The sequence below is a fragment of the Oreochromis aureus genome, linkage group 13 (assembly GCF_013358895.1).
Source record: "Oreochromis aureus strain Israel breed Guangdong linkage group 13, ZZ_aureus, whole genome shotgun sequence".
Classification (NCBI taxonomy): domain Eukaryota; kingdom Metazoa; phylum Chordata; class Actinopteri; order Cichliformes; family Cichlidae; genus Oreochromis; species Oreochromis aureus.
The window spans coordinates 27,887,001-27,914,407 of NC_052954.1; the positions used below are offsets into that span (position 1 = coordinate 27,887,001).

The following is a 27,407-nucleotide window of genomic DNA, read 5'->3' on the forward strand; positions in this document are numbered from 1 at the left end:
ACACTAAGGGACGCGCACACAATCACTATCTAAAAGGGTTTGCCAACCTCCCAGATAGCCAGCCAGTCTGGCAGCCAGTCATGCAGCTCCAGACATTTGTCATGACAGGCTAATTCACAGTCAAGAGGTGCTTTAGGTCTCTATCTTGTCCAGACTCACACACTCACACTAAAGAACCACAGAACACACATGCACGCACCAAGCCAATCAAATAGCCATGTAATCACACACACTTCAACAATGTTTAAAAGCCACAGAGATTCAGGTAGAAGTCAGTTAGTTGTTAAACTCTCTGATTTTCTGTTACCATATCACCATGTGCCTACTTATGATAATCACAACAAGAATTGTCATTTACATATAATTATTCAGCAACAAATTAGTTGAAACATCACTAAATATAGACAGCATCTTTATTAACCTTCAAGCAACCACACAGGAATGCCCACAGATACAGTCCACTATAATTTTTATGACTTTCACTAGTTTCTATGCAAAGAATCGTTAAAGAAAACACAAACTTAGATTTTATTAGACAGTCATTTGTTACTTGTTACAAAATATGTTATATTTTCAGTAACACTAAAATGATCTATTATAGTATGCTCATATCATTTTAACACGTAAATATATAAGATCTCATGACTCAGCAATACTTAATCAACAACAAATATAATGAAGTTATGGTTATGGATGAGGTTATAAGGTTATGGATAGATAACTAATACTTCAACCTCTACAAAGATGCTAAAAGGCCAGTTTTCCCAGATCCTTTCTGGAACGTTATCCTCAGAGTAAAACACAGCTAATGCAGGTATTTACAGCTCTATATTCTGGGATGAGCAAGCAGATTAAGGTGGAAAGGAACAAACATCATCATCCTCTTGGTGACAGAAGGAGTGGGATTTATGGGAAATGGGGTTTTCCAGTTTTAAAAAAAACCATCTAAACAAAAAGCAGGGACTTCTGTTTGGCTTAATTATCTGTTTATTCCACTGAAAAGGGCAATGCCAGTATTTTTGACAATATTACCAAATTAATAAATCTAATATTTGTCCTCAAATTTAGGTAAAAACAGAAATGGAAAAGAAGGGAGAGGGAGTGAGAGAGGGAGAAGGGGAGGGAGGGAAAGGGAGAGCTTATCGGCTGGCTCCAGACAGAGTGCGCGGATCAATGGGCGTGCGAGGCCCACAGCGATCAATGCATTTGATAAAGATAAAGAAGAGCCACTGTACATGGCTATCAAAGAACCAGGACACAGCCTAATTATGATTCGACGGGTGCGTGCCCATGATAGGGGTCTGTGTGTGCCTGTATGTGTGTGTTATATGTACATAAATATAAATTTGAGAGATGTCGGCGTGGAATTTGAGCAGGAGTGCGGGTTATGCACCTGTGTGTTAGTGTATACTTTTAAGTGTGTGTTTATGTGCAACTGCAAAGATGCAGGAGTGGTGTGCAAGGTTATGTCTGAGGTTTTAAGTACAGTTAGGTCCGTAAGTATTTGGACAATAGCCGGTGCTACAAATACTGCACTACAGTGGATTTTAAATCAGATAATGAAGATGAGATTGAAGTTTTTCAGCTTTAATTCAAGGTTTTTTTTTTTTTATACATAGTCTCCCATTGTCAGGAGCTCAGACGTAATCAGACAAACTGAGGTAATCATGATCATGAGCCATTTCTCTCTTCCTCCATACGTTGCTCTTGACATTTCTGGTACAAGTTCATCCTGGTTTCATCTGTTTGACAGAACTGTGCAGTCTCTTTAAGCTGTTTTTGGCCTTCTTAGCCTCGAGTGTAACTAGTAGTTTAAATTAGAGATGGCACGATACCACTTTTTTATGTCCGATACCGATACCGATATCATAAATTTGGATATCTGCCGATACCGATATGAATCCGATATAGTGTGTTTTTTAATCAATAAAACTGTTTTTTTAATATCTTGCTGCATTTTGTATAAGTTCATACTCAAGTTTAAATAAACAATAACACTAAAGCTATTCTGTTATACCTGTATGTAAAAAATACACTGCACCCAAAATATTTCATAGTTCAGCAACACTGATCAATCTAATAAACTTAAACCTACTCCATCCTTCCTATTCTGGTATTTTAAAAGAGTACTTAGCAGAAATATTAAGCAACCTAACTAATAGGGTTGCAAACTCCCAGCAAAAAAAAAAAAAATAGGAACCACCCCACCCTCCACCTCATGATGCTTAATCGATGTAATCAACTTTAATTTGATGCAGGGTGAAAAAAAAAGCACAGAATTAAATTACTTTTCAAGAATAATTAAATAGATTCAACATCTTTCTTCAACAGAATTGCAGACTGCACAGATGGTATCTTCCCAAAGGAAAAAGTACTATAGCTTACTAGAGTATATTAGACTTAACAGTTACTATATACAGTAATGGATACATTTTACATCAGATTAAAACTTTGGGTGTAAGATTCAGATAATTATTTATTAAAAGCTAGACATTTTAAATGAGAATAAGAAAGAAAAGTATGTCTTTGTGCCCCTTTTCCCTGTCCATGCCCTATCGGCCCCCTGGCTAAACTTTGCTAGATCCGCCCCTGCACAGTTACCAGCCGTCAGCTACGTAGAAAAGGATCCTGGTGTAGAAAGTAATATTAAATAAATTCTAACAACAGCTTATCAAGGTTAAACGTGCTGCTGTTGTTCAGCCGCTGGTTTCCTCTTTCTGGTGCAAAGTGGACCAAAAACAAAGAAGAGAGACGGACTCGCGACAGAAAAGCCGATCAGCTGATCATTGATCAGTTTCACGATTGAAGTAGCCGCAGGAAGGTGAGGGAGAGAGAGAGGCAGTCGCTCCATATATCGGTTGTTAAGCTTAACATGGGAACGCTTTACAAACATTCAGAGATGAACTTACACACTTGCTTTACTTCTCTCTGGGATAACTTCCTCGGAGATGAAATGCTGGTTTGGTAGCGAGGCTACAAATACACACAGCCGCTCAATCACGTGAGTACACTGCTCCAACGTGCAACGGTTATGAGCCGAGTTACGCCATGTCGCAAGTTTTGTGGGGTGTTTTTTTTTTATATTTAATGGATCGGATTACATTTTTAATTTCTCACCGACATCCGATCCAGTAATTTAGGTCAGTATCGGACCGATACTGATACGTAACATCGGATCGGTCCATCTCTAGTTTAAATCTTGTTTTAAATCCTCTCTATATGCATTCATGAAGGCATCTCTTGGTTTTAGACTTTGACAATGTCAAAAGTGTTCTTGACTTGGTTAGATGTTGTGAAGTATTTTTTCTTATCATGAACTTTTGTTGTCTTCTGTGGTCTCTCAGGACTTGGGGTGTCTCTGAGCTGCCCAGTGTATTCCCTATTTTTGAGAAAGTACCAGATTATTGATTTGTCTCCTCCTCACGTTTTTACTGTCTCTCTGATGAGTTTATTTTGTCTTTTTCATACTTATGAACTCCCCCTCACTTGCACTGACATTCCTAGTCCGCATTGAGAGATCTAGAAAAGCGCAATGAACTGTAAGTTCAAAAGTGGAATCAATTCAGATATTATATCTTCTTCATGTGTCATTAAATAGTGAATGTGGGAACAAGCCCACCTGGCCATCAACCTGCTTGTTCAATTACTTTTGAGCCCTTGAAAGTGGTGGGCTATGTATAAAAAAGCAGTACTTTTGGTAAATGTCTTGAATTGAAGCAAAAAGTCTGAATTTCAATCATACCTTGATTGTCTGATAACAGAGCCAAAATGATCTGTGGTTCGAGAATATAAAAATCTAGTTTTTGTTTATACATACCGTATGTGCAAAATCTTTTTGGTATCTCTTACTTGTTAACAGTTGAAGCAACAGTGGAATCATGTGTGAATGACACAGGAGGCATTTTGCACGAAAAAAATTTCATATGGTTTGTATATGACAGAATATTGTTTTGAAGTACTGAGTATGTGGCACAAATGCAGAAGAACAAAGGTGTGCATTTAAAATTCAGCTGATTTTTTAATAATGAGCAAATACGTTAGTGTATTTGACTTTTGAAGTTCTGTTTAACTGTGGTTCCATAGTTGAATTAACAGTTTGCCCTCAGCACAGTGTGGAAGCCGGTGTGTATACTTAACAAAGGACACTTGTACAGTAGGACAGGTAGAACAGGTTGAGTGGGGACATGCACAGAAAAGTCAGAGGAGACCGTCGCTCTGACAGACGAGTATGATGGGAAGGTTCTGCCCTTTAAATAGACAGGATAATTGCTGGGGAGGGAGAGACAAAAAAGGTGAAGGAGGTGAAAGAGGAGGTGGCGGAGGGACATAGTAATAGAGAAACGGAGAACATGAGATCAACTCCCTGCCCCCTTTTGAAGAAAACAGAACTCACTTTAGAAGTTATGGCCTGTGTTAGTTCCACTACTGCTTCCTGAGAAAGTTCTCGAAAGTGCCGGGGTTGAGGCGGAGACATTCATTGAGGCACTTTAGCTTGTTCCAGATATACTGGTCCAGATATGCAGGTCCAGTGATAACAAGTTGTTAGTCAAAATAGCTATTAAAATACAATGTGTAGAAGAAAAAAAAAAAAAAAATCTAATTTAGGTTTTAGATATTTTGTAGTTTGTAACAGGGCATTGTGCCATCTCTGACAAACTCATTGGTACCGGACAATTTTTTAAATTCATCATCTGATTAATTTTCCTCAATATTGTTCCAAATACTCCAAAATCTGCATTAAACTAAACTCAGATCAGTTTCTCTTTAATATCCTTTGTGTATCACTAAGGTTTCCATGTTTCAAACTTGCCCCTACTGAAAAAGTTCACTTTAATTTTCTTAATCATTATTTCACTTATTTAGAATTTATTTTGTTTATTGCATTGTTTTTTCTTTCTTTGTTTACTAAACAAGTTTGTTATTGTTATAATAAGTCTGAAATGAACACTTGAATCTGGCTCCAAAAGCAAACCAAACCCCACAGACTCCCATTTTACAAGGATCGACTGTGCCATTATTAAACTGTTGAAACAGACCATTGAACAAATATGCAGGTCCTGCTTTTTGACTTTTGATTCTTTTTTTTTCCTTGAGTTATGCGGACATCATGATGCATCCTACATAACCATTCTGCATTGTGACCAATATCACATCATTGTTGGGTCACAATGCCTTTGTTTTGCATCAATTTTTAAACGTTCTCCAAACTTGATACTTTATGAATAAAATACAGAGAACAAAACAGAACAAAAAGAGGGAGAAAGAGAAAAGGCAAAACACCAGTGTTAGAGGATGGACATGAAAAACATTTGACACTTCCACTTGGTCAAACGTGAACAATATAACAAAGAGAGAAAGGAGGAGAGGTACATGTGTTCAGGAGAGGTATGTAAGTGTAAGTGAGTTACCGCTTTCTTCTCTGATGGCTTGATCAGCTCTTGTGATGCAATTCAGAGAGCTGTCTTTCTCTTGCTCGTTAACACACGCACACACACACTCAATTTAGAGACTGCCTTTGATCTCCACTCCAGCCAATTCGGCCATGACACATACCCACACACTCCAAGACAAGCACGCACACATAGTCCAAAGAAACTCCCCACCAAACTATTTAGTTTCATTAGGGGCAGATTCTTCAAAAAGGACAGAGAACAAGAAGAAGAAAGGAGGGGGTGAGGGAAGGAAGAAGAGGAAGAAGAGAAGAGGGAAAAAAATGAGAACCGGGAGAAGAATGGCACTGCAGCCACATTAAAATGAGACCTGGAGAAAAACTATTACTGCTGGGAGAAGGCTGAAAAGGAGAGTAGATGGAGGAGGAGGAGGGGAGTAAAGAACAGTGTGTGGACAAAAAAGGAGAGTGCATACGGCCATATTTGCATTTTCAAAACAGACATTTTTTCCTCTTTCTGCTGCACAGACAACCTTTTACTGGTTGCATTTTCAATGGTCAAATCCATGAGAACAAAACTGAAATCAGAATATGTGAGGACTACGATTATTTTTTCAGGATTATTTAAGTTTATGAAAAAAGAAGGGACCTGTTATAATGGGCCACTGGTGAGGACCTGAATGTAATGCTTCCAAAATAAAACAGGAAGAACTCACACACAACTTCCATGTTCAGCATTTGAAAAGGTTCCTAAAAATGACAATGTTCAGCCATAAGGCTTTGTTTTGGTCCCAAATGACAAAATAAATAAAGAAAGGAAGTGAGGAAGGAAGGAAAGACAAAATACTAAACTGTTATAATGAAATATATGAAATTAAATAAATAACACACAATGTGTTTTTCTTTTAAAGGAATTTTTACGCAAGGTTCAGTCAGAGGGCCTTGGGTAAAAGGTAACCTTTTTAATGGCTCTTGGATATTTTCTTTCTTGTTTTTTTTTGAAATAATAATAATATATATATATCTATTTTTTTATTTTATTTTTTTTTTACATACGTCACAGTTCAGCCAGAGGGCTTTGTTTTGGTCCCCAATTTAAAACAGAAAGAAATCAAATTCAGAAAGAAAGGAGGAGATGACGGACGAGTCAGAATCAGAGGACAGACAGCAGATGGGAGTGGATGACAACACCCACAGGTCACAACAGCAGAGACCCAGGAGTCCTCTCCACTGCTGAGGAGAAGGAGGAGGAATAAGGGGGGTGATGGGGGGTGATGGGGGAAGAGGGGGAGGAAGAGGTGGTTGGGGTGCTGGTCGGCAAAAATCAAACGGGACCCAATTATAGGAATCACAACGAGTCAGTGAGCAGGGAAACTCTCTTACCTGGAAAACACCGAGGCATTTGCGTGCACTCTTGAACGCATTCCACAAGCAAAGCACACACATACTCAAAGACACACACACAAAATAAAAAAAGACGTTCAAATATGCACAGGTACTACAAATCTGCACACACACACATACACACAAGTTTCTGCTTTACAGTTTTCTGCAAAGGAACACACATAGTTGCACATTTTGCTTTGTGGGTCCACATGCACACACACTTCTCCCCAAACCAAGTGTGGATCCTGATAATTAGCCTGGCCAGGCCGGTGTGAAATTACTGTTCTCATCTGCTAATGGATGAGAAGACCTGAAGTGAACAGACACACAGAGACACGCACAGACACACACCTCCTATTAAAATAATAACAGTGGGAAAGTCCAAAGAGCAAAAGAAAGAATAAAACCAAAACTGGGGATGTCAGGCCTAAGGACAAAAAAAAAAGTCTAGATATTTTTAGGAAAGCTCATTAATTACCTATCTGGCTACTGCTTAGGTAGGGGGTGGTGACATTACGACATTACAAGACATCTGCACCACTGACTACTGATGTGTTGTGAAGGCCACCTATGAGGAGGAGGAGGAGGTGGTGAGGCCAACGCTGGTGAGCACAGAACAATTAGTAGTACTGGTCATCCATCAAAGACTACAGAGAGAGGACAGACAGAGATAAATAAAGAGATGGGAAAGGAAAGAACTGGGGCTAGAAGTCAAAAATCTGACATGAAAGAGAAATGGAGTGAAGAGGAGAGAGAAAGACTAAGAAGGCAGGGAGAAGGAGAGGAACCTGTGACCTTAGATGAAAGAAGCAGTGACTGTGGGCTACAATTAGGGATGGCAGGAGGGAGAGCATAGGTCAGGAGAACAGGGCTACACACACACACACACACACACACACACACACACACAGAGCAAACAAGTGTCTAACATATTGTTCGTGCTGTGTTCACATGAATAGATGAAGACCTGATTTTAGTACAGATAGCTAGTATAGCTGAGCTCTATGGGTTCAGTCAGTGTGGTAGTTTGTATATGTTTCTGAGGTTTCTGTCACATTTAGTGTTAGCTGTGGGGAAAGGTTTCAAACCTAAAACCTAAGTAACAACACTCAAAGGGAGCATTTCTTATAGAGGTTAGACTGATGGTTGTCTCTGTGGATTAAGAACATGGAAAATTCTGAGGTGAATTTTAGATTCATGACTTCTAGGATGAGGAATTTCTAATCCTACAAGATGATGTCCTACAGTGTTAAATAATAAATAACGTTTGCTTTTTTTAACGTTTAACACTCTGGGTAATCAATCTCCAATTAATCGCTGTTTCACACCATCCCACTTAGACAACATTTTGGCCTGGCTTTGATTTTTTTAATTTCTATATTAAATCTCACCTATGTTGATCTTCTTTTGATCTAATCAGTGCACAAGTGTAAAAACAGGAAAAATTAAATCGCTTAAAAATGCCAGAAAAAAACAGCCGTTTTAACTTCTAACTTCTTTGGAGCTGGTAGACAAAATAAGTAATAGCTCATTTTATCTCAGAATACAACTCCTGAAATATTGCTGACCAGTGTAATATAATTAGCACTAAAACTACGAGTTTTCTGGAGTATCAGTTTTTCGATAAAAGAGAACTGCATTATCATATAAAAATCCTGACAGCTGCAGCTTTGTGTAAGACATGATTTCATTTAAAAGATGACACTTGATGACTCATTTGTCGTTTGTGCTTTGAAAGCTATACGCTAAAGCAGCTAATGTAGGCCCCTCCTTTCCCTCACATTAGCCATTTCCCTTGAAGAACGAAGCCTGCTTTAACTGAATTAAATTATACCTTATGCATGCTAAACCGCAAAGCACCTACTTAGACAGATGGAGAGTTAAATGGGAAAAGCTTGGGCCTCTCCAGCTGATAACACAGACACACACACACACACACACACACACACACTCATGCTAATCAAAACAAGACATCAAGTAATCTAATCTGAATCACTAACAATTATCAGCACATTGGCCTCGAGGCCAGTCGTATTCCTTTGATCAATGTTTTCTATTAAAAAAAGTGTAAACAATTCAATATCTCCCTCCCACCCCTCCTGCTTCCCTTCCTTTTTTATGCAGAGGAGTGTGTGTGTGTATGTGTAAGTAAGTGTGTGTTTAGGGGTTATTAACCAATTGTCCTTGGAAATGAGTGAGGAAATAAGGAGGAGAGAGAGAAAGAGTGGAGGGGTGGGTTTGCCTACTTTAAGGAGCTAATCTAAGTGAAGTCCGCCATCTTGCCAGACAACAAGGGACAGAAGAGGACCTTTTTTTGTGGCTAAGGAAATATATCAGCACTGCAACAGCTTTGAAAAACTCTTTTAATTTGCTTTCTTCCACTGAAGACTTTTAACGCCTCCCAGTCCTTGGAAGGTCCTCGTTTATTTCCTCAGATTATGCCGAACTGGTTATTCCTGTGGCCGGCGCACAAACATGAACAAACACTGACAACACACACATACACACTTTAAAAACATCTAATTCAAGGGCATATTTCTCTTTAAGGATTCAGGGAGCAAACGCAGGGGCATGCGGCTGCTGCCTTTTAGATATTTCATTACCAAAAGGTATTTATTTCATTTTACCCTCAAATCCCTTGTCGTCACAATTCTCACAAGACCATATTTTTTTCTTAACCCTCCCCCTTTCCTTTTCTCTGAAATATTTGGAAACGTAACGGAGGATTTGACCACAGTGCTTTCCCAGGGTAACTCCTGGTTCATCAGTGTGCCCCCTCCTCCCAGTATATTATGTTCAGTGGAGCGTGCTCAGTTCAGAGCTGGCAATTTCACTCGCATCTTCTCTAGTCTAGTTTGCTTCGCTACAGCGATTTTTGGCCCCCTTTTTTTACCATGAATGTACTTTTGCTGACAGGTGTTTGTGTACAACATTTACTCAGTGTTCAGGGGAAAGTGAGGGGGCAGCAAAATTGGTGGGGGATGTCATAAAAATTGTGCAGAGTCAAGATGACCAAAGAGAGAGTCTAAGTAGAGAGAGAGAGCACGAGAGAGAGGGGGAGACATGTTTATGGTGAGAGGAGAGAGCGGAGGAGTCCATCCATATTTGAGCTTTCCACACTGACATGTTCAGGACACAGAGCAGAGTGTAAGTGAGTCTCAGCAGAAGTTAATAAGGAAAAGTCTTCTCTCCTTCTCAAAGCCTTTCCTTAAAGTGTTCACCAAAGTGGGCTGCCAGAGGATGAGACAGTTTGGACAAGCTTTTCCAGCATGTTGGAAGCGCAGTGAGCAGCAAATAGAGAGACTGTGGAAGTGACACGAGGGCACTGAAGAGGTTAGGGAGGTGTGGGGTCACCCTGTTAGCTTTCCCTGCACACTGACGTGATGGCATACAACAAGCAAGTTTTTACCCACTACACAGACCTTATTCAGACCTTATGCAGCTTTCTTAGGAGTTGTGCCACTCTGTTTTTAATTGGACTACTTTGACTCAAAGGCTATTTCATGTGCAAGTGACGAAACTCCTTCGTTATGTCATTATCAGTTAAGCAGAAAAAAAGCCTGGAGATGATTTTGCGTGAGGTGCTTGCATTTGGAAGATTTTGCTCTCCATGCAGGTGAAACAGGCTATTCTTAAGCTGCGAAAACAGAAAAAACCCCATCTGAGAAACTGCTACAATATTAGGAGTGACAGTTTGGTATGTCCTGAGAAAGAAATAAAGCACTGGTGAACTCAGCAACGCAAAAAGACCTGGATGTCCATGGAAAACAACAGTGGTGGATGATCACAGAATCATTTCCATGGTGAAGAGAAACCCCTTCACAACGGCCAACCAAGTGAACAACACTCTCCAGGAAGATTTATCGATATCCAGGTCTACCATAAAAAGAAGACTGCATGAAAGTAAATACAGAGGGTTCACTGCAAGGTGCAAGCCAGTCATACGCTTTAAGACCAGGCAGGCTAGATTGGACCTCAGTAAAAAAAACATCTAAAAAAAAAGAAACCCCAGCAGAGTTTTGGAAAAACATTCTTTGGGCAGATGAAACGAAGATCAAACTCTACCAGAATGATGGTAGAACAGAGACAATTTCATTCTTTTAAGTGGACAACACCAACACTTCCAATCCCACACAGACAAAAAGGAAGGCTTGGACTTACATCACAGACACCTGTAGCTCTGTTTGGTGCAGCTGCAGCTGAGTTGGAGATGTATTTGTTGCCGGCTTTCATTGCAGCATCTCTGCGGGCCTGCTCCAAGAGGAGTCTGGCTCTCTCCTTCAACTCCTCCTGACGAGAGAGGACCTTCTACAATGTGAAAAGAAAGAGAATACACTCAGGAAACTAAAGCTTTTGTAACCGAGACTGGGAAGGGTTCGTTGTAATCACATTGTGCCATAAATAAGGTAAGCTCCCTCAGCCAGGCCTCAGTCACACAGACCTACAGACCGGTGACCCCCTGGCATACTCCAGGGTTGATTGGTGAGTGATTGCTGGAGGTTGCGGGTTCCCCATAGGTGAAACTGGTTGCAGAGAGGGTGCTGAACTAAAAATCTTGTGATTTCTTTGGATGCTAGCAGATTGACGTGGTCAACTTTGGTTTTCATGGAGGATGCCGACTTGTCTGCAAACTTGTCTCTACCACAGAGCGGTAGTGAAACTTTGTTGTGCATTACCACTAAAACTAACAAGTTTCAAATGGGGCAACTTTTGCTTTTTATGTTTTAAAAGTCAGTGTCTTCCACGCAAACCAGTGACAACCGTCAAAAACCGCTAGTGGCCAAACAAACTGCAAAGAGGTTTGTAGTGCGACAGCCTCCAGCAATCACTCGCCAACCAAAGGTGGAGTAACCATTTTTCTCTTTGGTGGTTGCCAATGTGGCATAAGCATGCATGCCAGATAGAGGAAAAAATTATGGAATGTTTTATAATAATATATAGCTTTTTTAAATCTAACTTTCTTAATGATATAAAAATAAAATCATCTTTGGTACCCATACCTAGTATAGCACCTGGGTAATAAGTCACAGAAGATAAAAGGAGGTTTTATACTTTCTGCATCCACGAGTCCGCTAGGGTCTACCTGGGAAGCCCAACGGGGTCCATGTTGATGCCAACGGGCCTGCCTGGATTTTGTGACTGCCTGGACTTGTTCACTAAGAATTTATATCAAAATACACCACCTATGCATGGACCCAGGCAGTTGACTTCAAGTGGACTTTAAAAAAGTATAACAGGAATGACTACTCAGCCTTTGGATCTCCAACTGTCCGTGTTTTTGCCCTATTGCTCAAGACTGCGGCCACTTCCTATGTAAGGTAGCTTCTCCTTATAATTAACTACTTGCTGATCAAGGTCTAAAGTACTAAAACTTTGTAGATAAAAAGATTGTTGCTAGTTAGAGAGAGTGTGGACATCTGCCTGTATTTTCAAATCAATCCATTTCTTTTAAACCATACTCACCTTCTCAGCTGGGGGGCTCGACACAGGGGCAGGTGGTGGCTCCTAAAAAGAAAATAAAACATGAGTGCAGTGGTCAAAGAGGCACTCCTAATTTTAAAAGTATTTCCCCAGAAGAATGAAACCAATAATTTTGTTTAGAATGGTGAGTGATGTGTTTATCTTCAGCAGCAAACTATCACACCAGCGGCTTTCACATTTCTTTACTGGACATGCAGCAAGTGGGGGATTAATTCAGCCCTATGCTTTTCTAATCCAGGAGCAGGTATGTTCCCTATGATATGCACTCTATGAGGGGCACCTGGGCTCATAGCCCTGTCTGGGTCCATTTGTGTGGAGAGCATGACGGCTTTGGCAAATAAGCAAACCACACACTGAAGTCAGAATTTTATCTGCAAGGTAATTCTGGGTGTATTGTAAGCAGAGCTTTTACATTTAGCAATATTACCCCAGCTGCTTGTATAACTGAAAAATGTTTATCCTTTCGACGAGTTAAATCTGGCCTGGATACATCCTGCTAACTAGATAACAGCAGATCAAAATGGGATGTCATGACTGTCATAGCCCCCCGCTTGCCCCGTGACCTTTCGACTTGTAAACAAGAAGCAGTAATCTGGGGTTAACCAACGCAGGCAGCAGTGCATTCAGTGTGATTGTGCACGCACACGCAGATACAGGTGTGCGTCACAGGGTGTGTGTGAGAGACGAGATGATGTGTGCTCTGTGCAAAGCATCGCCACGCCTGAGCAGTCACGGTGCAACTGCCATCAACTGCAGGGATGAGAAATATAATGAAAAATATAATGAAATGTCAAAGCAGGGGGTTCTCCCAGTGCCTTTCATAGTCGCCACGTGTTAAAGGCTCGGCCCAGACGCGTCTGGTTCTCGGCTACAAGACAGGTGACGACAACATCTAATGCAGAACGGGAGAGTTTCAGTACGGTCATCTCTGCAACCGCATCAACGAGGTCGGGATTTGAAGCTTAGTGAGCGTCAGGAGGGAATGAATGTTCACCGTATCCTCTGTCTTTGACTGATGTAGCTGTGTAAGTTTCAATCAAATTCAGGGGTGCAAGGATAAAAATGAGCACAATTCATTTAGGGGGGAAAGCAGGAACCTGCACGTAAACGCTGTCAGAATCTTAATACCTGCATTAAGCAGTTACAATTAGTCCAGATCATGCAGACTGACCCAGAGGTGTTTTAAGGCGCTGGATTCAAAATTAGATGTGTGTAATTTAGTTGATTACTTTCCAAGGTCGTATATTTACAATATTCAGGAAACACTACAGTGTGTTAATAAAGTATAAAGTATAAAATGTTAGGCTTCATGTGTATTTACCTGTTTGACGGGGGCATCTGTATGATTCACTGGAGAAGAGCTGGTGTCTGATGCAGGCTCAGACTCTGAGTGACGCAGGCTTGCCCTCTTTTTCTTGATGAGGTCGGCATCCCTGTTGTAGGAGAAGCCCAGTTTCGTGTGGGGTGGTGAGTGGGACAAAGGAGCTCCTCTCCTGGTAGGAGACGCTGGTTCGGGAGCTCCCTCTCCTCTCTGCTCTCCCGGGTCATTCTTGTTTTGCCTTTCCTTCTCCATCTCCTTCTCCACTCGCTGTGGTAATTCACTAAGGTCTAAAGTGTTTGCTTTCTGTAGATTTCCCCTGTCCTCAGAGCCTGACGCCGTCACATGGGTTGAGTTTGTTGCTGTGGAAGCTAATACTGTGCGTGGCGATGGGACAGGAGGCGAAGACTGCGACGGCCCTGGAGTCATCAAGCTGGCCGAAACTGCTCCTACCTCGGCCTTCAAACCTTGCTCCTTCACCTCTCCCTCAGTAGCTTCAGCTCCGTTAGATTCAGTGGTGGCACCGCTGGCAGAAGCAGCAGCCTGAGAGTCAGCCTTGCGGTGCTGCACATCGTTCAGTTCAGCGTAGAACTTGTCCTGGTCTATGGATGCATTTGTATCAGTCTCAAAGTCACCCACTTTGTAGGTGCTACGGTTGCTGTTGGCCTCTATCTGCACCACGTTCAGCTCCTCGCCAGAGAAATGGGCCCGGATCTGATACAGGTAGGTCATTACTGTTAGTTTGTCAGGAATGGCCAGCAGCACCATATCGGATGGCTCCAGGAGACGAGAGATGCCGAGGCTGGCGAAGCCGTCATATGCCTATCGAAACAAGTATGAGAATGGACAGACTTTCAGAGTATTCTTCATCACAACGAGGGCAGAGAGGGATCAAAGGGTAAATAGTGAGACAGGAGAGGCATGCTTTCTTTTTTAGACAGATTATATTTGGTGCATTGCATACATGACCTAAGTGTGTTCGCATGTGTTTGTGCGTGAGCGACACTTTTGGCATGCTTGCTGACAGGCCACATCAGGGATGGTTGTCCCCGATAAGGGACGTAGATACCCCAAGACAGAGAGCTTAATCCCGAAGTGTGTGTGAGTGTGTATGTGTGTGTCCTTATCGCTCCCCTGCATCAACATGCCCACGCTCTCCGTCACGCGTGTAATTGGTCTGATTAGAGTCTGATGAGAAAATACAGGTGTGATTATCAAGCGACACACGAAAAACCAATCCCCCATCACAAGATAGACTGAGACAGAGAGACACAGAGAGAAGGGATGAAAACCATTATCGCAGCCAATGACAGGTAAATAAATAGATTAACAGCACACAAACACACAACCTCCATTCCTGCGCACACACAACCTCGTCATCCATCTCTCTCAGGTATCGCAGCTTGTATCTGGCCTGCTTGATAGTGTTGATCTAATTCCAACCTGTTGCAGCACCCGTTTGTTTCACTGCCTCTGTTGATCTGCTCAGTCTATCACCCTCCCCCCCCATCTCTGACTTCCACCAAACCCTCCTTGATGGTTTTAATTTTTTTTCCTATCCTAGAGTTTGTTTTGAAGAGCCTGCTTAACCATTTACCATTTTGAGTTCTGTCCTGCTTCTTCACAGTCTGCAATTTCTTGTGAAACTATCCTCTAGAGACATTTATTCTGGAGAATATCATAAGAAGCAGGTCGGGATACGGTCCAAAGTTGTGTTTTCTCACATGTAGCACACAGCAGGAGATAGTCTGCTTCACACCCACTCTCACTAGTGGGAAAAAATCCAGTGGGTTGTTCCCTGGATAAAAATGTGCACCTGCACTACTCTCACATGGGGCCTTTCTACTAGTGAGCTGTTGGTTAACTCTTTACACCTTGAAAGCCTACTAGGAGTAACCCTCAAAGCTCTTTTCTGAATTGTGTGGTCTCTGTCATATTTTTGGCCTGCTTACAGAATTAAATCATACTGTATCAGTAGTTAGAGGTGCCTATGTAGTGACAATGCCTATGCATGGAACAACTCCCAAACTGCTCTCAAAGCTGTCAAACCACGTCCTATATATACTGAGGTGTTTTTACTGGGGGGGGGCAGGACTGAAAAAAACTGATGTTTCTCTAATGACAACAGCAGGCTGGACCCAAAAGCCAGGTAGACTCCCATGTTAAAATGCCTAATTTCAGTCACAGATATAAGCATCTTTACACCCTGGTACAACGCAGTCTTTCTATAGCAAATTTCCCACTTTACAAAAACTTTTATTTTATAACTTACGTGTTTCAGTTGCATTAAAATCAAAAGTCTGAATTTGGTTTTAATGCAAGACCAATTTCACAGACAGGTATGCCTATACTTCAGCTATACCCATCTGTGCTAATGACAGCTACCATGATGGACCTCACAGTGTCTTTGATGTCTTCTACCAATATGTTCGTCTAAAAAAAGGCAACTTCTGGTTGTCAAAAAACACAACAAAACCCCCCCCCAAAAAACCAAAGGGATTAACTTGAGGCAACCACAACCACTTGTTGACATCACAGCAGCTACTTCCTTGATGCTCCTGCACAGCTCCATAAATGTGTAGCATCGGGACTTCATCAGTGACCTTGGCTTCAATGTTGATCTCTAAGCAGCTGCTGTCACCTAAAAGCTCTTTATTGTGACTTTTTAATCACTCTGTGAAAGCTACAAAGCCTATTGCACTTTTTTTTTTTTTTTTTTACCGATTTAAAGCATTTAATTAAGAGATGTTAAAAGAACATGGTTTACGATGTAACTATGGTATGTATGCATGCTTTTGCAGAGTTCATATACCTGAGACGTTTCTCAATTTACAATCAATTGTTAGAAGGACTGTTTTTCCACTTTCACCTGTTTGGTTCATTTCTATTGATAAAAAAGTAACCATGGGTAGAACAAGTATACTCACACAGGAAAATGAGGTCCATGTGAGTGCATGTACACAAAAACAAAGCAGGAAGAAAAGAAGAGACGGCGGGAAAAAAGAAAAGGGAGAACAGAGAGGCGTTTGCCTTTGCTGCGAGCCTGTTTAAGTCCCCCCCCCCGCCCCTTTTCCCTGACAGGACTGTGAAAGAAAAAAGAGAAAAGAATATGACAAATAAGAGGGCCTGATTGGGTTTCTAACACGTATTCAGGGGAGCAAAGTGTGCTTGCATTGTTTCCCTCTTGCCCAGGGTAGGCTGTGAAAGAGAGCGACAACTTTGCTGCTCAATAGGTACAGAATGAAAGAATGAGAGAAAGAAAAGAGCGAGAGTGGGAGAAAGTGAGAGCTGCATGAGGAGGAGGAGGAGGACGGGAGGGAGGCTCTCGAGCTGGGTTTTGTTTCAGGGTCGATGTTAGTCTTGACATGCGCTACAGTCTTTTCGACCTCAGTGTCATGCTTTATTCTTCTTATATCTTCTCTTACAGCTTGAAAAGTATTGGTCGTATCGTACTGAGACAATGATGACTACTGAGCAAAGGCCTGTTGTTTTTAAGGGGATGGTGTTCAGTGGTGGTAGCCTGCAGTCTGTGACACAGAACTACAGCATCTCCAGTAAAGTAAAAAATAAAGTGGCAATATTTTGTAATTGTCAACAAAACTACCAAAACAGAGATGCCAAAATTAACAATGTACCTCTTTCTCACTTATTTCTTTCTTAAAATAACTTTTTAAAGTAACTTTTAAAATGCATGTATAGCTTTTAAATTTTAAAAACAGTGAATATAACCATAATCAAGCATACTCATAGTGGACTGAAACAGTTATAAAGAGTAAAAAAGATGGATTGAGCAACCTTTATGTCACCCATTGGTTTGAAGCTTCAATATTAGCATTTTGTTTGCCATTTTAGAGTTAATGGGGGTCAAAAATGTAAAAAAAAAGTGTACATGTGTCCAAATGTTTGATTAGATCTTAATTTTAATTCAGTTTTATTTATATAGTGCTACATCACAACAATATTTGCTTTAAGGCACTTTATATTGTAAGGTAAAGACCCTCAATGAAAGCAAATATTAAGTGCTACAGTGTGGCTCCATTTAGGAAGAACCACAAGTGTTAAAAAGAGCTGAGGAGATATGGCTGGGCTAGGAAATTTAATAAAATAATCTATTATCAAGCTTCAATGAGTCTTATCATAACTATATCATTATTATTATTTTTATTTATGTATGTATTTATTTTTACTAAAGAGCAAAATCCCATCTTACGGGCCTTTGGCGCTTTTTTAAATTCTCCATTCTGTTTTTAGTACAAACAAAATCTACTGGATACAAATTTTGGTGGCTGTTAAGTTACATACAGGCGATGTACGTCATAAGTGAAATGTGAAAAAAAAATGGAAACAGAACGTAAACATCACATTTGCAGAGGGATAATGAATTGAATAACTTATATACTTGGGACTTGGGATTTATAATAAATCTTTTAAAAATATACAGATGTTAATAATTACTGTATCTGTGATGACTGCATTTACATAAATAGACTACGATCATTACAGTAAGATAAAAACAAAATACAATAAAACACTTCTATATGATTCTACAAGTATGTATGAGTATGTATGTATGTTCATAGGGCCTGCTACAAATATATGTGAACACATACTAGCAACCCTAATAATATTAGCCAAGCAAATTTATGTTAAATTGGGTCACCGAAAAAAACCCCATCCAACTCTGGATACACTTAGCTTGACAAAGCTAACTCCTCATTCAGAACATGCTAATAGCTCAGTCACATGAATAAATACAGGACCTCAATCTCCATGTATCTACAAAAAATTGGTGGTTCTCTGATTGTATTGAATTTTTCCCCATTCTGTAACTAATTGCAACTTCTGTTGACTAAATGGTTTCCCAGAGTTTGAGTGTGTTGCACACTTATGAACCCTTTTGATCACACAGGCCACCTGACAGGAAGTAACCTTTCTGGAAACAGTCACAGTCTAATTTGGACTGATTAAAATCACTCTCACATTGTAAAATAAAAAAAATCAATAAAAAAAAATTAAAAAAAATCACAATAATATTGTATTATGTCCTGTGATAACATATCACAGGATGCCTGGTGATACCCACCCACTAATGCATACATTATGTATGACACCTGCTGATATACATTCCCCCATATAGTTTAGCCAGTACAGTTGCTCCAACCCTTTGTTTATAACACTCTCAGTATTGTGCAGTACATGCAGCAGTGTATCATCGCAAAGGAGTAGAAGGTGGTGTTGAATTAAGCTCCATCTTCATGGTAGTCTTTCATCTAGTTTGTGTAATCAACTACGTGAGAGGTTAATACTCACCCCACTGACCCCATTCCTTAAAAAAATAATTTTAGCATACTTCAAGTGTAAAAGGGTTAAAATAATCTCTCTCATTAATTTATTTTTTATGGCATTTAAATTATGTTGTTTGATATGCATCGTTGACTTATTTCAACAAATGCAATCCCTCTTTTGCTCTCCACAAGGTTTAACCAGATACAGCCAAACCCAGAGTACAACTGACCAACAGTACACCAGCTTAACTACTACAGAAAGCATCTAGGACCAAAAATCTTTTCCTTTACATATATATATATATGTGTATGCAGAATCTCTTTATAGAGATTAGGCCCCAAAACTATGCTCTCAACATTTGAAACTGTATAAGAAGCGGGAAAGACTTGATCTTCTTTGTTTAACAAACACTGGGAGTTGCATTTTTTGGGCCAGTAACAGTATCACACATTTTGGAGAATATCTAGTTTTCTCACTTTCCATCAACCTCCTGACAAAGCTCTGGGTCTGGACTAAATGTCACCGCCGCCTGCCCCAGGCCGCTGCTCCCTGCTCCCCCTCCACTCCCTCTCATTGACTGACAGCTATCTATCGCTGTCAATCATCAGCACCTCCTTCCTTCAGCCCAACCCCTCATGGTTGCGCTCAGGGCGATTTAGCCTGGTGCTTGGTGCTACACTATCAGATGGCATGACAAATTACTTCTCCTTGGCCTCATTACACACACACACACACACACACACACACACACACACACACACACACACACACACACACACACACACACACACACACACACACACACACACACACACACACACACACACACACACACACACACACACACACACACACACACACACACACACACACGACACAACAGAAGCAAAAGGTCCAAACATATCGATGCTCCAAAGTCATAAAACATACAAAACCTCTACAAATTAACATGCAAACACACACTGTTTGATAACAGATCATTTCAAAGGCTGTGAATGTTCTAAATTATTCACTTTCTCTCCTTTTTTTCTACCCACCCCCAATATTGATTGCCCTTATCTGTCATAATTCAGCACAGTCTGAGCTCATTGCAATCACTTTTCACAGATAGACGGTGAGAGGAGGGGGCCATGTCTATCAACTGCCCATGAAAAGCAGAGATAGTCGTCGTTTCTCTACATTTCTATTCCCGTTCTCCATTCAGTAAATTCTATACTTTCCAATAACTCATCAGGAATCAGGACTGAACAGGTTCTTCTCTTTTCATCAGTCTCTTTCACTCAGATCTGTACACATTTATGATTTCCTCTTAAAACGTTTTCTTTCTAAACACCCATAGTCAATTTTTTATTGTTTTTCCTGCTTTGGGGTCCTTAATCTGCCACACTATGCTCTCTTCCACTGTGCCTCATGTCAGCATTTTCTTTTTATGATGGTCAACTTTCTCTATTCAAACACCCTCAGGGTGCTATATGACACCACCCAGTGCAGTACTTATCTTTCTGCTCTCCTGAACCACCTGGCTTTCACATCCAATCAGTCACTTGCATTTACAGTTGTGCAGCAACGCTGGAGATGTGATACAACACCTTCCAGATACTGCATCTCATAGCATTTGTTCATGATTGGATTTTGAAGCTAAATTAATCTAGCAACCAAAATAAAGCAGCATGCAATGCCAATATTTGACTCAGCACAATCCAGGAGGAAGCAAAAACTTACAGGAGTATTTTCTTTGACTGAAAAATAAAAATAAATTCCACCATCTTCACTTGCTGCTATCTTTGATATTTTAGTGCTTTGTTTTTCTGAGGGCCTTGCTCTCATTGTTCTGAAATGTGAATCTACTGTCTGAAGCAGTTTCCTTATATGAACAGAGGTGCATGTGAAAACAAATGTTCAGCTCACTTGGGTCAGACATTAAACTGCCAGATTCCCAGCATAAAGTCTGAACAACATCTGTATGAATAGACTGTGCTGATGAGACAGTAAAGTAGATGGTCAGGTGAATTCACAGCTAGCAGGCGGTCACTCCATGTCCTGTCTTCCTCCATTCCAGGCAGCACATTCACCTGAACCAAGTATTTCTACAAATGATGAAGCTAACAGGCGATCTTTCTGATCAAAGTCTTGTGATAAAATATGTAAATATGATCACCGCCCTTTTATGCTATGGATGACATTTAGGAGCGATGGGGTCAAATCTCTCGATGAAATGTTCACTGGTGCTGGGTACTAGTTTGGACTGCCTCAACGCTTTTGACAACCGCCTCTGTGGTCTAATGATGAGTTTTGACACCTCAGTATATCGCCATAAGAAGGTGGTTTGACAACCATTGGAAGACTTTCTGGGTTTTTCCAAGGGTTGCTCCACAGGCAGAGACAACCGTCACTTAATTTCTGATGCAAACAGAAACATTTCTGTTCTATAAGCAGGCATGAAATATGACAAAAACGGTTCAGTTAAAAAAAAAAGAGCTTCAAGGTTTACTCCTAGTAGGCTTTCAAGGGATAAAGATTTAATTCTTCATGGCAAAAATTCAGCAAGGTGTTAAACATTATATTAAATGGCCCAATTGAGAAATGGTATCATCCATTCTATTAGTTTAGCCAGTATCGTGAGTCTAACCCCTTATAACACTCTCAGCATTGTGTGAAACAATGGCAGCTAAAAATACATACATTATAGGCCCAGGTTTTTGAGAGCTGCGTGAGAATTAACAGGAAGTGGTAGGTAATATCTACTTGTATCTCCATTTTGGCCACTATACATGAGCACCAGGTGTAGATCTCCACAGAGAAGCTGGCCGCAGCACGCCGGCTACAGTGCTGCAGCTATTCACCAGCTATCACCTTCTACGGCATATTCCCATATTACTTATATCTAGCCAATTTCTTCAGGGCTACTTGAGCACCTGGAGGGGGGTGAGGGGCAGTTAGCAGATATGGGATTGGGTCTCTACCTCTCCCTCCACTGTGGTTATTGTCAACAGGCTAGCATTCATGCCTAACAGGGCCACCAGAGGTTATCGCTCAGCCAGAGAGTGTATGAGAAGAGGAAATCAAGCTGCAGGAACCCGACGCATATCGTTCTGTGTAGCCCTCGGGGCCGAAGAGGGGACGCTGGTGTGCCGTGTGAATACAGGTGCGTGCAGCGTGTGTGTAGTAAGTGCGGGAAAAATACAGAAGTGCGCGAAGAAGTAAATGTGGAGGCGAAGAGCCAGTGGGCAAAAAAAAAAAAAAAAAAAAATGTAGATCTGTGTGGAAGGAAAACCTTAACAACCCTAACAGTGAATGTGCAAACATGAAGACATAGGGCAACAATGAAAAATAGGTGTGTGCATCTGCTTTATGTGTGGGTCAAAATTTGTTAGAAGAGGAGAGGAATGAAACTCTTCTTTTCACACATACATTTTGCAGTTTTGCTTCTGCACAAAATCACATGGGATGGAAATCAGACAATCAAGTGCGACTTTGAGCTTTAATTCAGCGAGTTTTATAATATACATAAATTTACAACTGTTTAAGAATGACAACCATATTTATACCCCCCCCCATATTCAGAGGATCAAAATTAATGGAATAATTGACATTAACAATTTCATGGCCAGGTGAGACCTGCTCACTTGTTATTTCAAGACAAATGAAGCAGGCTGTTGATTCAAAGTGCTGAATTTGAATTGTGAAGGTTTTCACTGTAATTTTTTATTTAATTGTCAATATGAGATCCTAAGATATATTAGTGTAAGTGAGCAACCATTAGCCTGTAAAACCCAAATAAACCTCAGACAGACAGCAAAAACTTTACAAGAGGACAAATCAAAAATCATTTGCATTGTTAAAAAGAGTGAATGCACTGACCAGCTCAGCATCACCAAAAGGCCTGAAAGACCACAGCAGACTAAACTAAAGAAAAACTAACAGTGAAGTGTACGGAGCTATACTCTGCTTAGATTCAGCCAAATGCTGCAAAACTGACCAGACAGCGCTTCACCGCGCAAATGGATAATAACTCAAAGCATACTGCAAAAGCAATGGGATAGAAATGGGATAGTCTTCAATAACTGACTCAGTCATCTGATTCAAAACCCAAGAGAGCATGGTTTTCGATTGCTTTTCGATTATTAAGTAAAAACCTGAATGCAGAAATACCCACAAACATGTAGCTACAGGCAGCTGCTGTAAAGATCTGGGGGAGAAACTCGAGGGAGTAAACACAACATTCGCTGATGTCCATGGTGCTACACCCCTGTTTTACATTTCAGGCAGACATTGTTTTGTTTTTTTCATCCAAGTATTTAAAAGTCTTTACATGTAATTGTTAGTTTGTCCCATTAATTTTGAACCTCTGAAAACAAAAACGTATGGCTGACACCAAATCCCTGTTTACACCATTTAAAGCCACTGCTCTAAGCAAAACAAGACAAATGTTCTCTTATTAAAAACACACAAGTAGCTAAAGTAGTTTAGTAAGCTCCCAGCATGCTGCTGAGCTGAACACACTTTCTCACCTCTGCCAGGTGACTAAGTCGTGCTTCACGTACACACATCACAGCGGGGGGGGGGACATCTTATGAAAACTGTCATTTGTGTGTGTACATGCATTTGACTGTCTTCCTATGTGTGTCTACCCATCCCAAACACAATATCCATGGATTAATGGCAGATCTCTAAATAAGGCCAAATGGAGATGTGGATGGGAGGGAGCTAAGTGGTGTGAAGGGCCCAGCGGTGGCTGCCTCTTACCTTTTTGTTGTTTTCTTTAATATCCTGAGGATTGAGCGACTTGTAGTCTCTGAAAGAACAGTGGGGAGGGTTGGAGAGGAGGTGAGCAGAAAGAGAGAGAGAGAAAAAAGGTAGACAGAGAGACATAGTGGAGAAAAAGGTATGTTTAAATATGCGTCACATGTAATGGTATTAGAACTGTAACATGCAATTTCATAGCAGTGCAATCAACAGAACTAATAGAGTGGAAAATATGTAAAAATAACACACCGGAGAGGAAAGGCACACAAGCACAACCACACACACACAAACACATGTACACAAAATTATCTTCATGTCTGCCTTCTTGATGGGACTGCAGGTTTTCCATATGATGTTCTTTTGAGTGTCTCTCACACACACACACACACACACACACACACACACACACACACACACACACACAGACAGAATACTTCAAAGAATTATAATCGCACACACAAGAACAACACGATTAGTGTTGGCAGCAAACATACAACAGTTTTTGACTGTGGAAATGGCAGATTGAGTGTTTGTATGAATGAATCACATTAATCAAACACGGGCACACCACAGGTTAACTGTGCAAATATAATAGTGAGGGATTAGGGGTGTAAGAATTCTGAAACCGAGACCGAAATCACGATACAAACACACCATCAGCTAACGGTGAAGTCTTTCAAGCAGCTTGATTTGGATAGATTTAATGTCACTTTCGGCAGCATACTCAACTTTCCCTTTTTTCTACTCAGTTTCTTTCAACACTTTTCTTTGTTATACAGTCTGCAACATTTACTTTTTCGTTCCTCATTGCACTCAGTTCCAGTTTTCATTAGAAACCACACAGACAAAGATAAAAAGTAGATGCTAAAGGAGGATACGAGTTAAAATAAATTATATATTTCTATCTTATAGGTCTAATGCTTGACTGATGATTTAGACCTCAGTGGGAAACATATGTCTATGCAGAAGTCAATATTTAACTGAAAATGCATAAGAAAAATGGGCTCTAATTTCGTCTTTTCTACATTAGGATTTTTTTTTCCCCCAAAGGCGGGAAAAAGTATTCTGGGAGTATCGTTACACCCCTACAAGTTATGAAATAAGATTAGGTATAACATTAGGTATAACTAGAACATATGACCTGACTTGAGTTAATTATTAAGTTTAGAATGAGTGTGAATTTAGTGTGATCTGTGCGTTTGTGGTTCGTACATCAAGTCGGGTCTGAAATGGTGCAGCAGGGCGCAGAAGGCCAGCCCGTTCCTCCAGGACGTGGTGAAGTTGGTGATCTTCACTCCACGGTAGTTCTTCGTGACCTCGCGGCACCAGGCCAGCAGGGACTGGCTGGCATTGGGTTTTCCTCCCAGAATGGGGCTTGGGACTGGGCTGGGCTGCAGGCAGGAGGCGGTGGCAGGGTTAAAGGAGTAATGATGGGGGAGAAAGAAGAAAGAGGGAGACTCCTTAAATGTCATGTTTATAAAAAAAAAAAAAAAAAAAAAAAAAACACATGAGGGAATTGGTGCAACATTCAGATATATATGATTTAATTACAGCTATCATTTGGGATCACTATATTTAAAGCACAAATGACACCACACATTAATACTTTACCTTTGTACTTTGGAAATTAATTTCCAATGTATATATTTATGCAGCCCTCCTTCCCTTCACTCCTTAAACACCCCCCTTTTCTTTATTTATTTCTCAATAAAAATGTTTCACTTAAAAACCACTACCCATCCAATTAGCACGACACCGGGACAAAATGAGCTTGCACACGAATGAACGTGCACACACACAGACTCGCGCCGTAATGAAGGGTCATTCAGAATGCAGCGTATGACCGTGAATAATGTAAACATCTTATTAATTAGCTCCGCCTTTGAAGTCTTATCTGGGTTGAAAAAGCTCTCACCATTAGGAGCCTTTCCTGTCCTAGACTCCAAATCCCACAAATCCTCAGTGGTGTGGAGACACTGGTCTTTGCCCGACGCCCGTGCTATTCTGATTATTCAGCTGGCTGTTCACTAATCTGGTTATGGAGGGACTGATAAGGGATAATTCTCTCAGATCATTTTGGAGAGGAACGGCAAAAATGTCATAGAGATTTGATTAAATTCATTAGAGGCCAATGATCAAAAAGAATGAAATGTGTTCCAAATGCAAGCGTACCTTAGTCTTTCGTGTAAAAAAAATACAGTTAACATACAACAAATGACACAGACATCATGAATTATATTATGCAATATGTTTGAGAAAGTTTACAGCATATAATATTTCATAGTTTGCTTTATCTGCACACATTTTGTTAACATTACTCACTTAAATGAGAGCTGTGACATCCAAACATTACCAGGTGATGTTTAAACTTTACCTTTACTCAAGCCTCGGCAGAGACCAGTGAAGGAAAGAAGTTAGTTGCACATGAGGTGATGTTGATCTCAGTAACTAGTTAACCCAGTTTTAAGACCCACGGTGGAGAGTTGCAGCTAAAGACAGTTCTCACTGTGTGAACCTCACTCCCCTAACAAGGCTTGTGGTGGCCAACCAACCCCCTCTCTTGGCTGCTTTCCGCTACTGCATTAAGAAGAAATAAAGTCGAGGGATGGGAGCCAAGACTGTGGACATTTGAATTTTAAGGAGATAGAATTTCCGGCATGCTGACTAATTCCTCATCAGAACATTTGTCAAATTTAGATGGTTTTGTGTTATTTTTAAGTTATAAACTGAAAAAAGGCTTGATATTATGCCAACATGACACAGCTAATGCTGTCAGACCTTGCCCTAGCCGTTCACAAATTTTTTAATATTAAATATATTTAGTTTGCAAGGTCAAAAGAGAAAAAAAATAAGCCATTTAGCCCATAAGCACAAGAAAGTCTGTTACTCATCCATTGTTGCATTTTAAACTATGACCATGTGCCTGGAGTCTACCAAGAAGCCACAAGCTCCAAAGCAGATGAAAGAGACTGGAGGCCATCTCTAATAGCAGCTCCTAACCTTTGTACCAGAGTGTGTGTGTGTGTGTGTGTGTGTGTGTGTGTGTGTGTGTGTGTGTGTGTGTGTGAGTCAATCAGGCCCCGATGGCAGACTCGGTACAGGGAGACGGTAGCGAGAGCCTGAGGGGCAGGCACTTGACATTTCCGGCTCATCTTTAAAAAGAGGGCCTTAACCTTTCCCCACAGCTCCGTCAGACACGTTTTAGGAGATCTCGACAAAACCTCAGTGCTTCTCAAACAAATGGAAAGGGAAAAAAAGGAAGCAAAAAAAACAGGATAAGAAGTCATAAAATCATGCGGCAAAGAGATAAGGATTATCTTATTGTTAAAATTACAGCATGTGGATAGCGGTTATTTTGTTTTGTTTGTTTCTAACCATGAGTACTGATCATTTCAAAGACTCAAACTCCAGTCGTTTTCTTCTTTTGCCGCCATTTGTGTGTGCCATTAAAATGTGTGTGTGTGTGTGTTTTTAGAGTTTCAGTGTGGAGTGGTCTTCCTCCAGGCCTTCCCCTTCTGCTTTTTCAAGTGACGGTTGAAAGTAGCTGTCTAATTTGAGCGCTCTAATTACCTGGGATTAGAGACCAGGTGCTATTAAAGCAATTAGACACACAGCACACTCCAGTGCCGCAGACCCTGTACCCTAGCCGGCAGAAAACACACAAACGTACACATATACACACACACACCTGTGTAACACAGCCAGTGGAAATAAATATTAAGTTTAAGGAAAAGTGTCTTTAAGGCTCATTCACTTCGCCACAAATACACACAAATAATCACTTATACATACTTCTGACTT

The 27,407-nt window shown here is 40.6% G+C and overlaps 1 protein-coding gene across 5 annotated transcripts in view; it reads right to left on the bottom strand.

Annotated features, from left to right (window-relative positions):
• The window catches only part of ehbp1 (EH domain binding protein 1), a 161,719-nt gene that overhangs the window by 56,517 nt on the left and 77,795 nt on the right, over positions 1-27,407 (bottom strand). For all 5 annotated transcript variants that reach the window (XM_039621737.1, XM_039621736.1, XM_039621735.1 and 2 more), the window contains 5 exons: positions 24,819-24,997; positions 23,607-23,655; positions 13,578-14,396; positions 12,239-12,280; positions 10,937-11,083 (listed from right to left, as the gene is read on the bottom strand). In XM_039621737.1, coding sequence (XP_039477671.1) covers positions 10,937-11,083; positions 12,239-12,280; positions 13,578-14,396; positions 23,607-23,655; positions 24,819-24,997 — 1,236 coding nt within the window. The remainder of the gene's footprint in view (positions 1-10,936; positions 11,084-12,238; positions 12,281-13,577; positions 14,397-23,606; positions 23,656-24,818; positions 24,998-27,407) is intronic.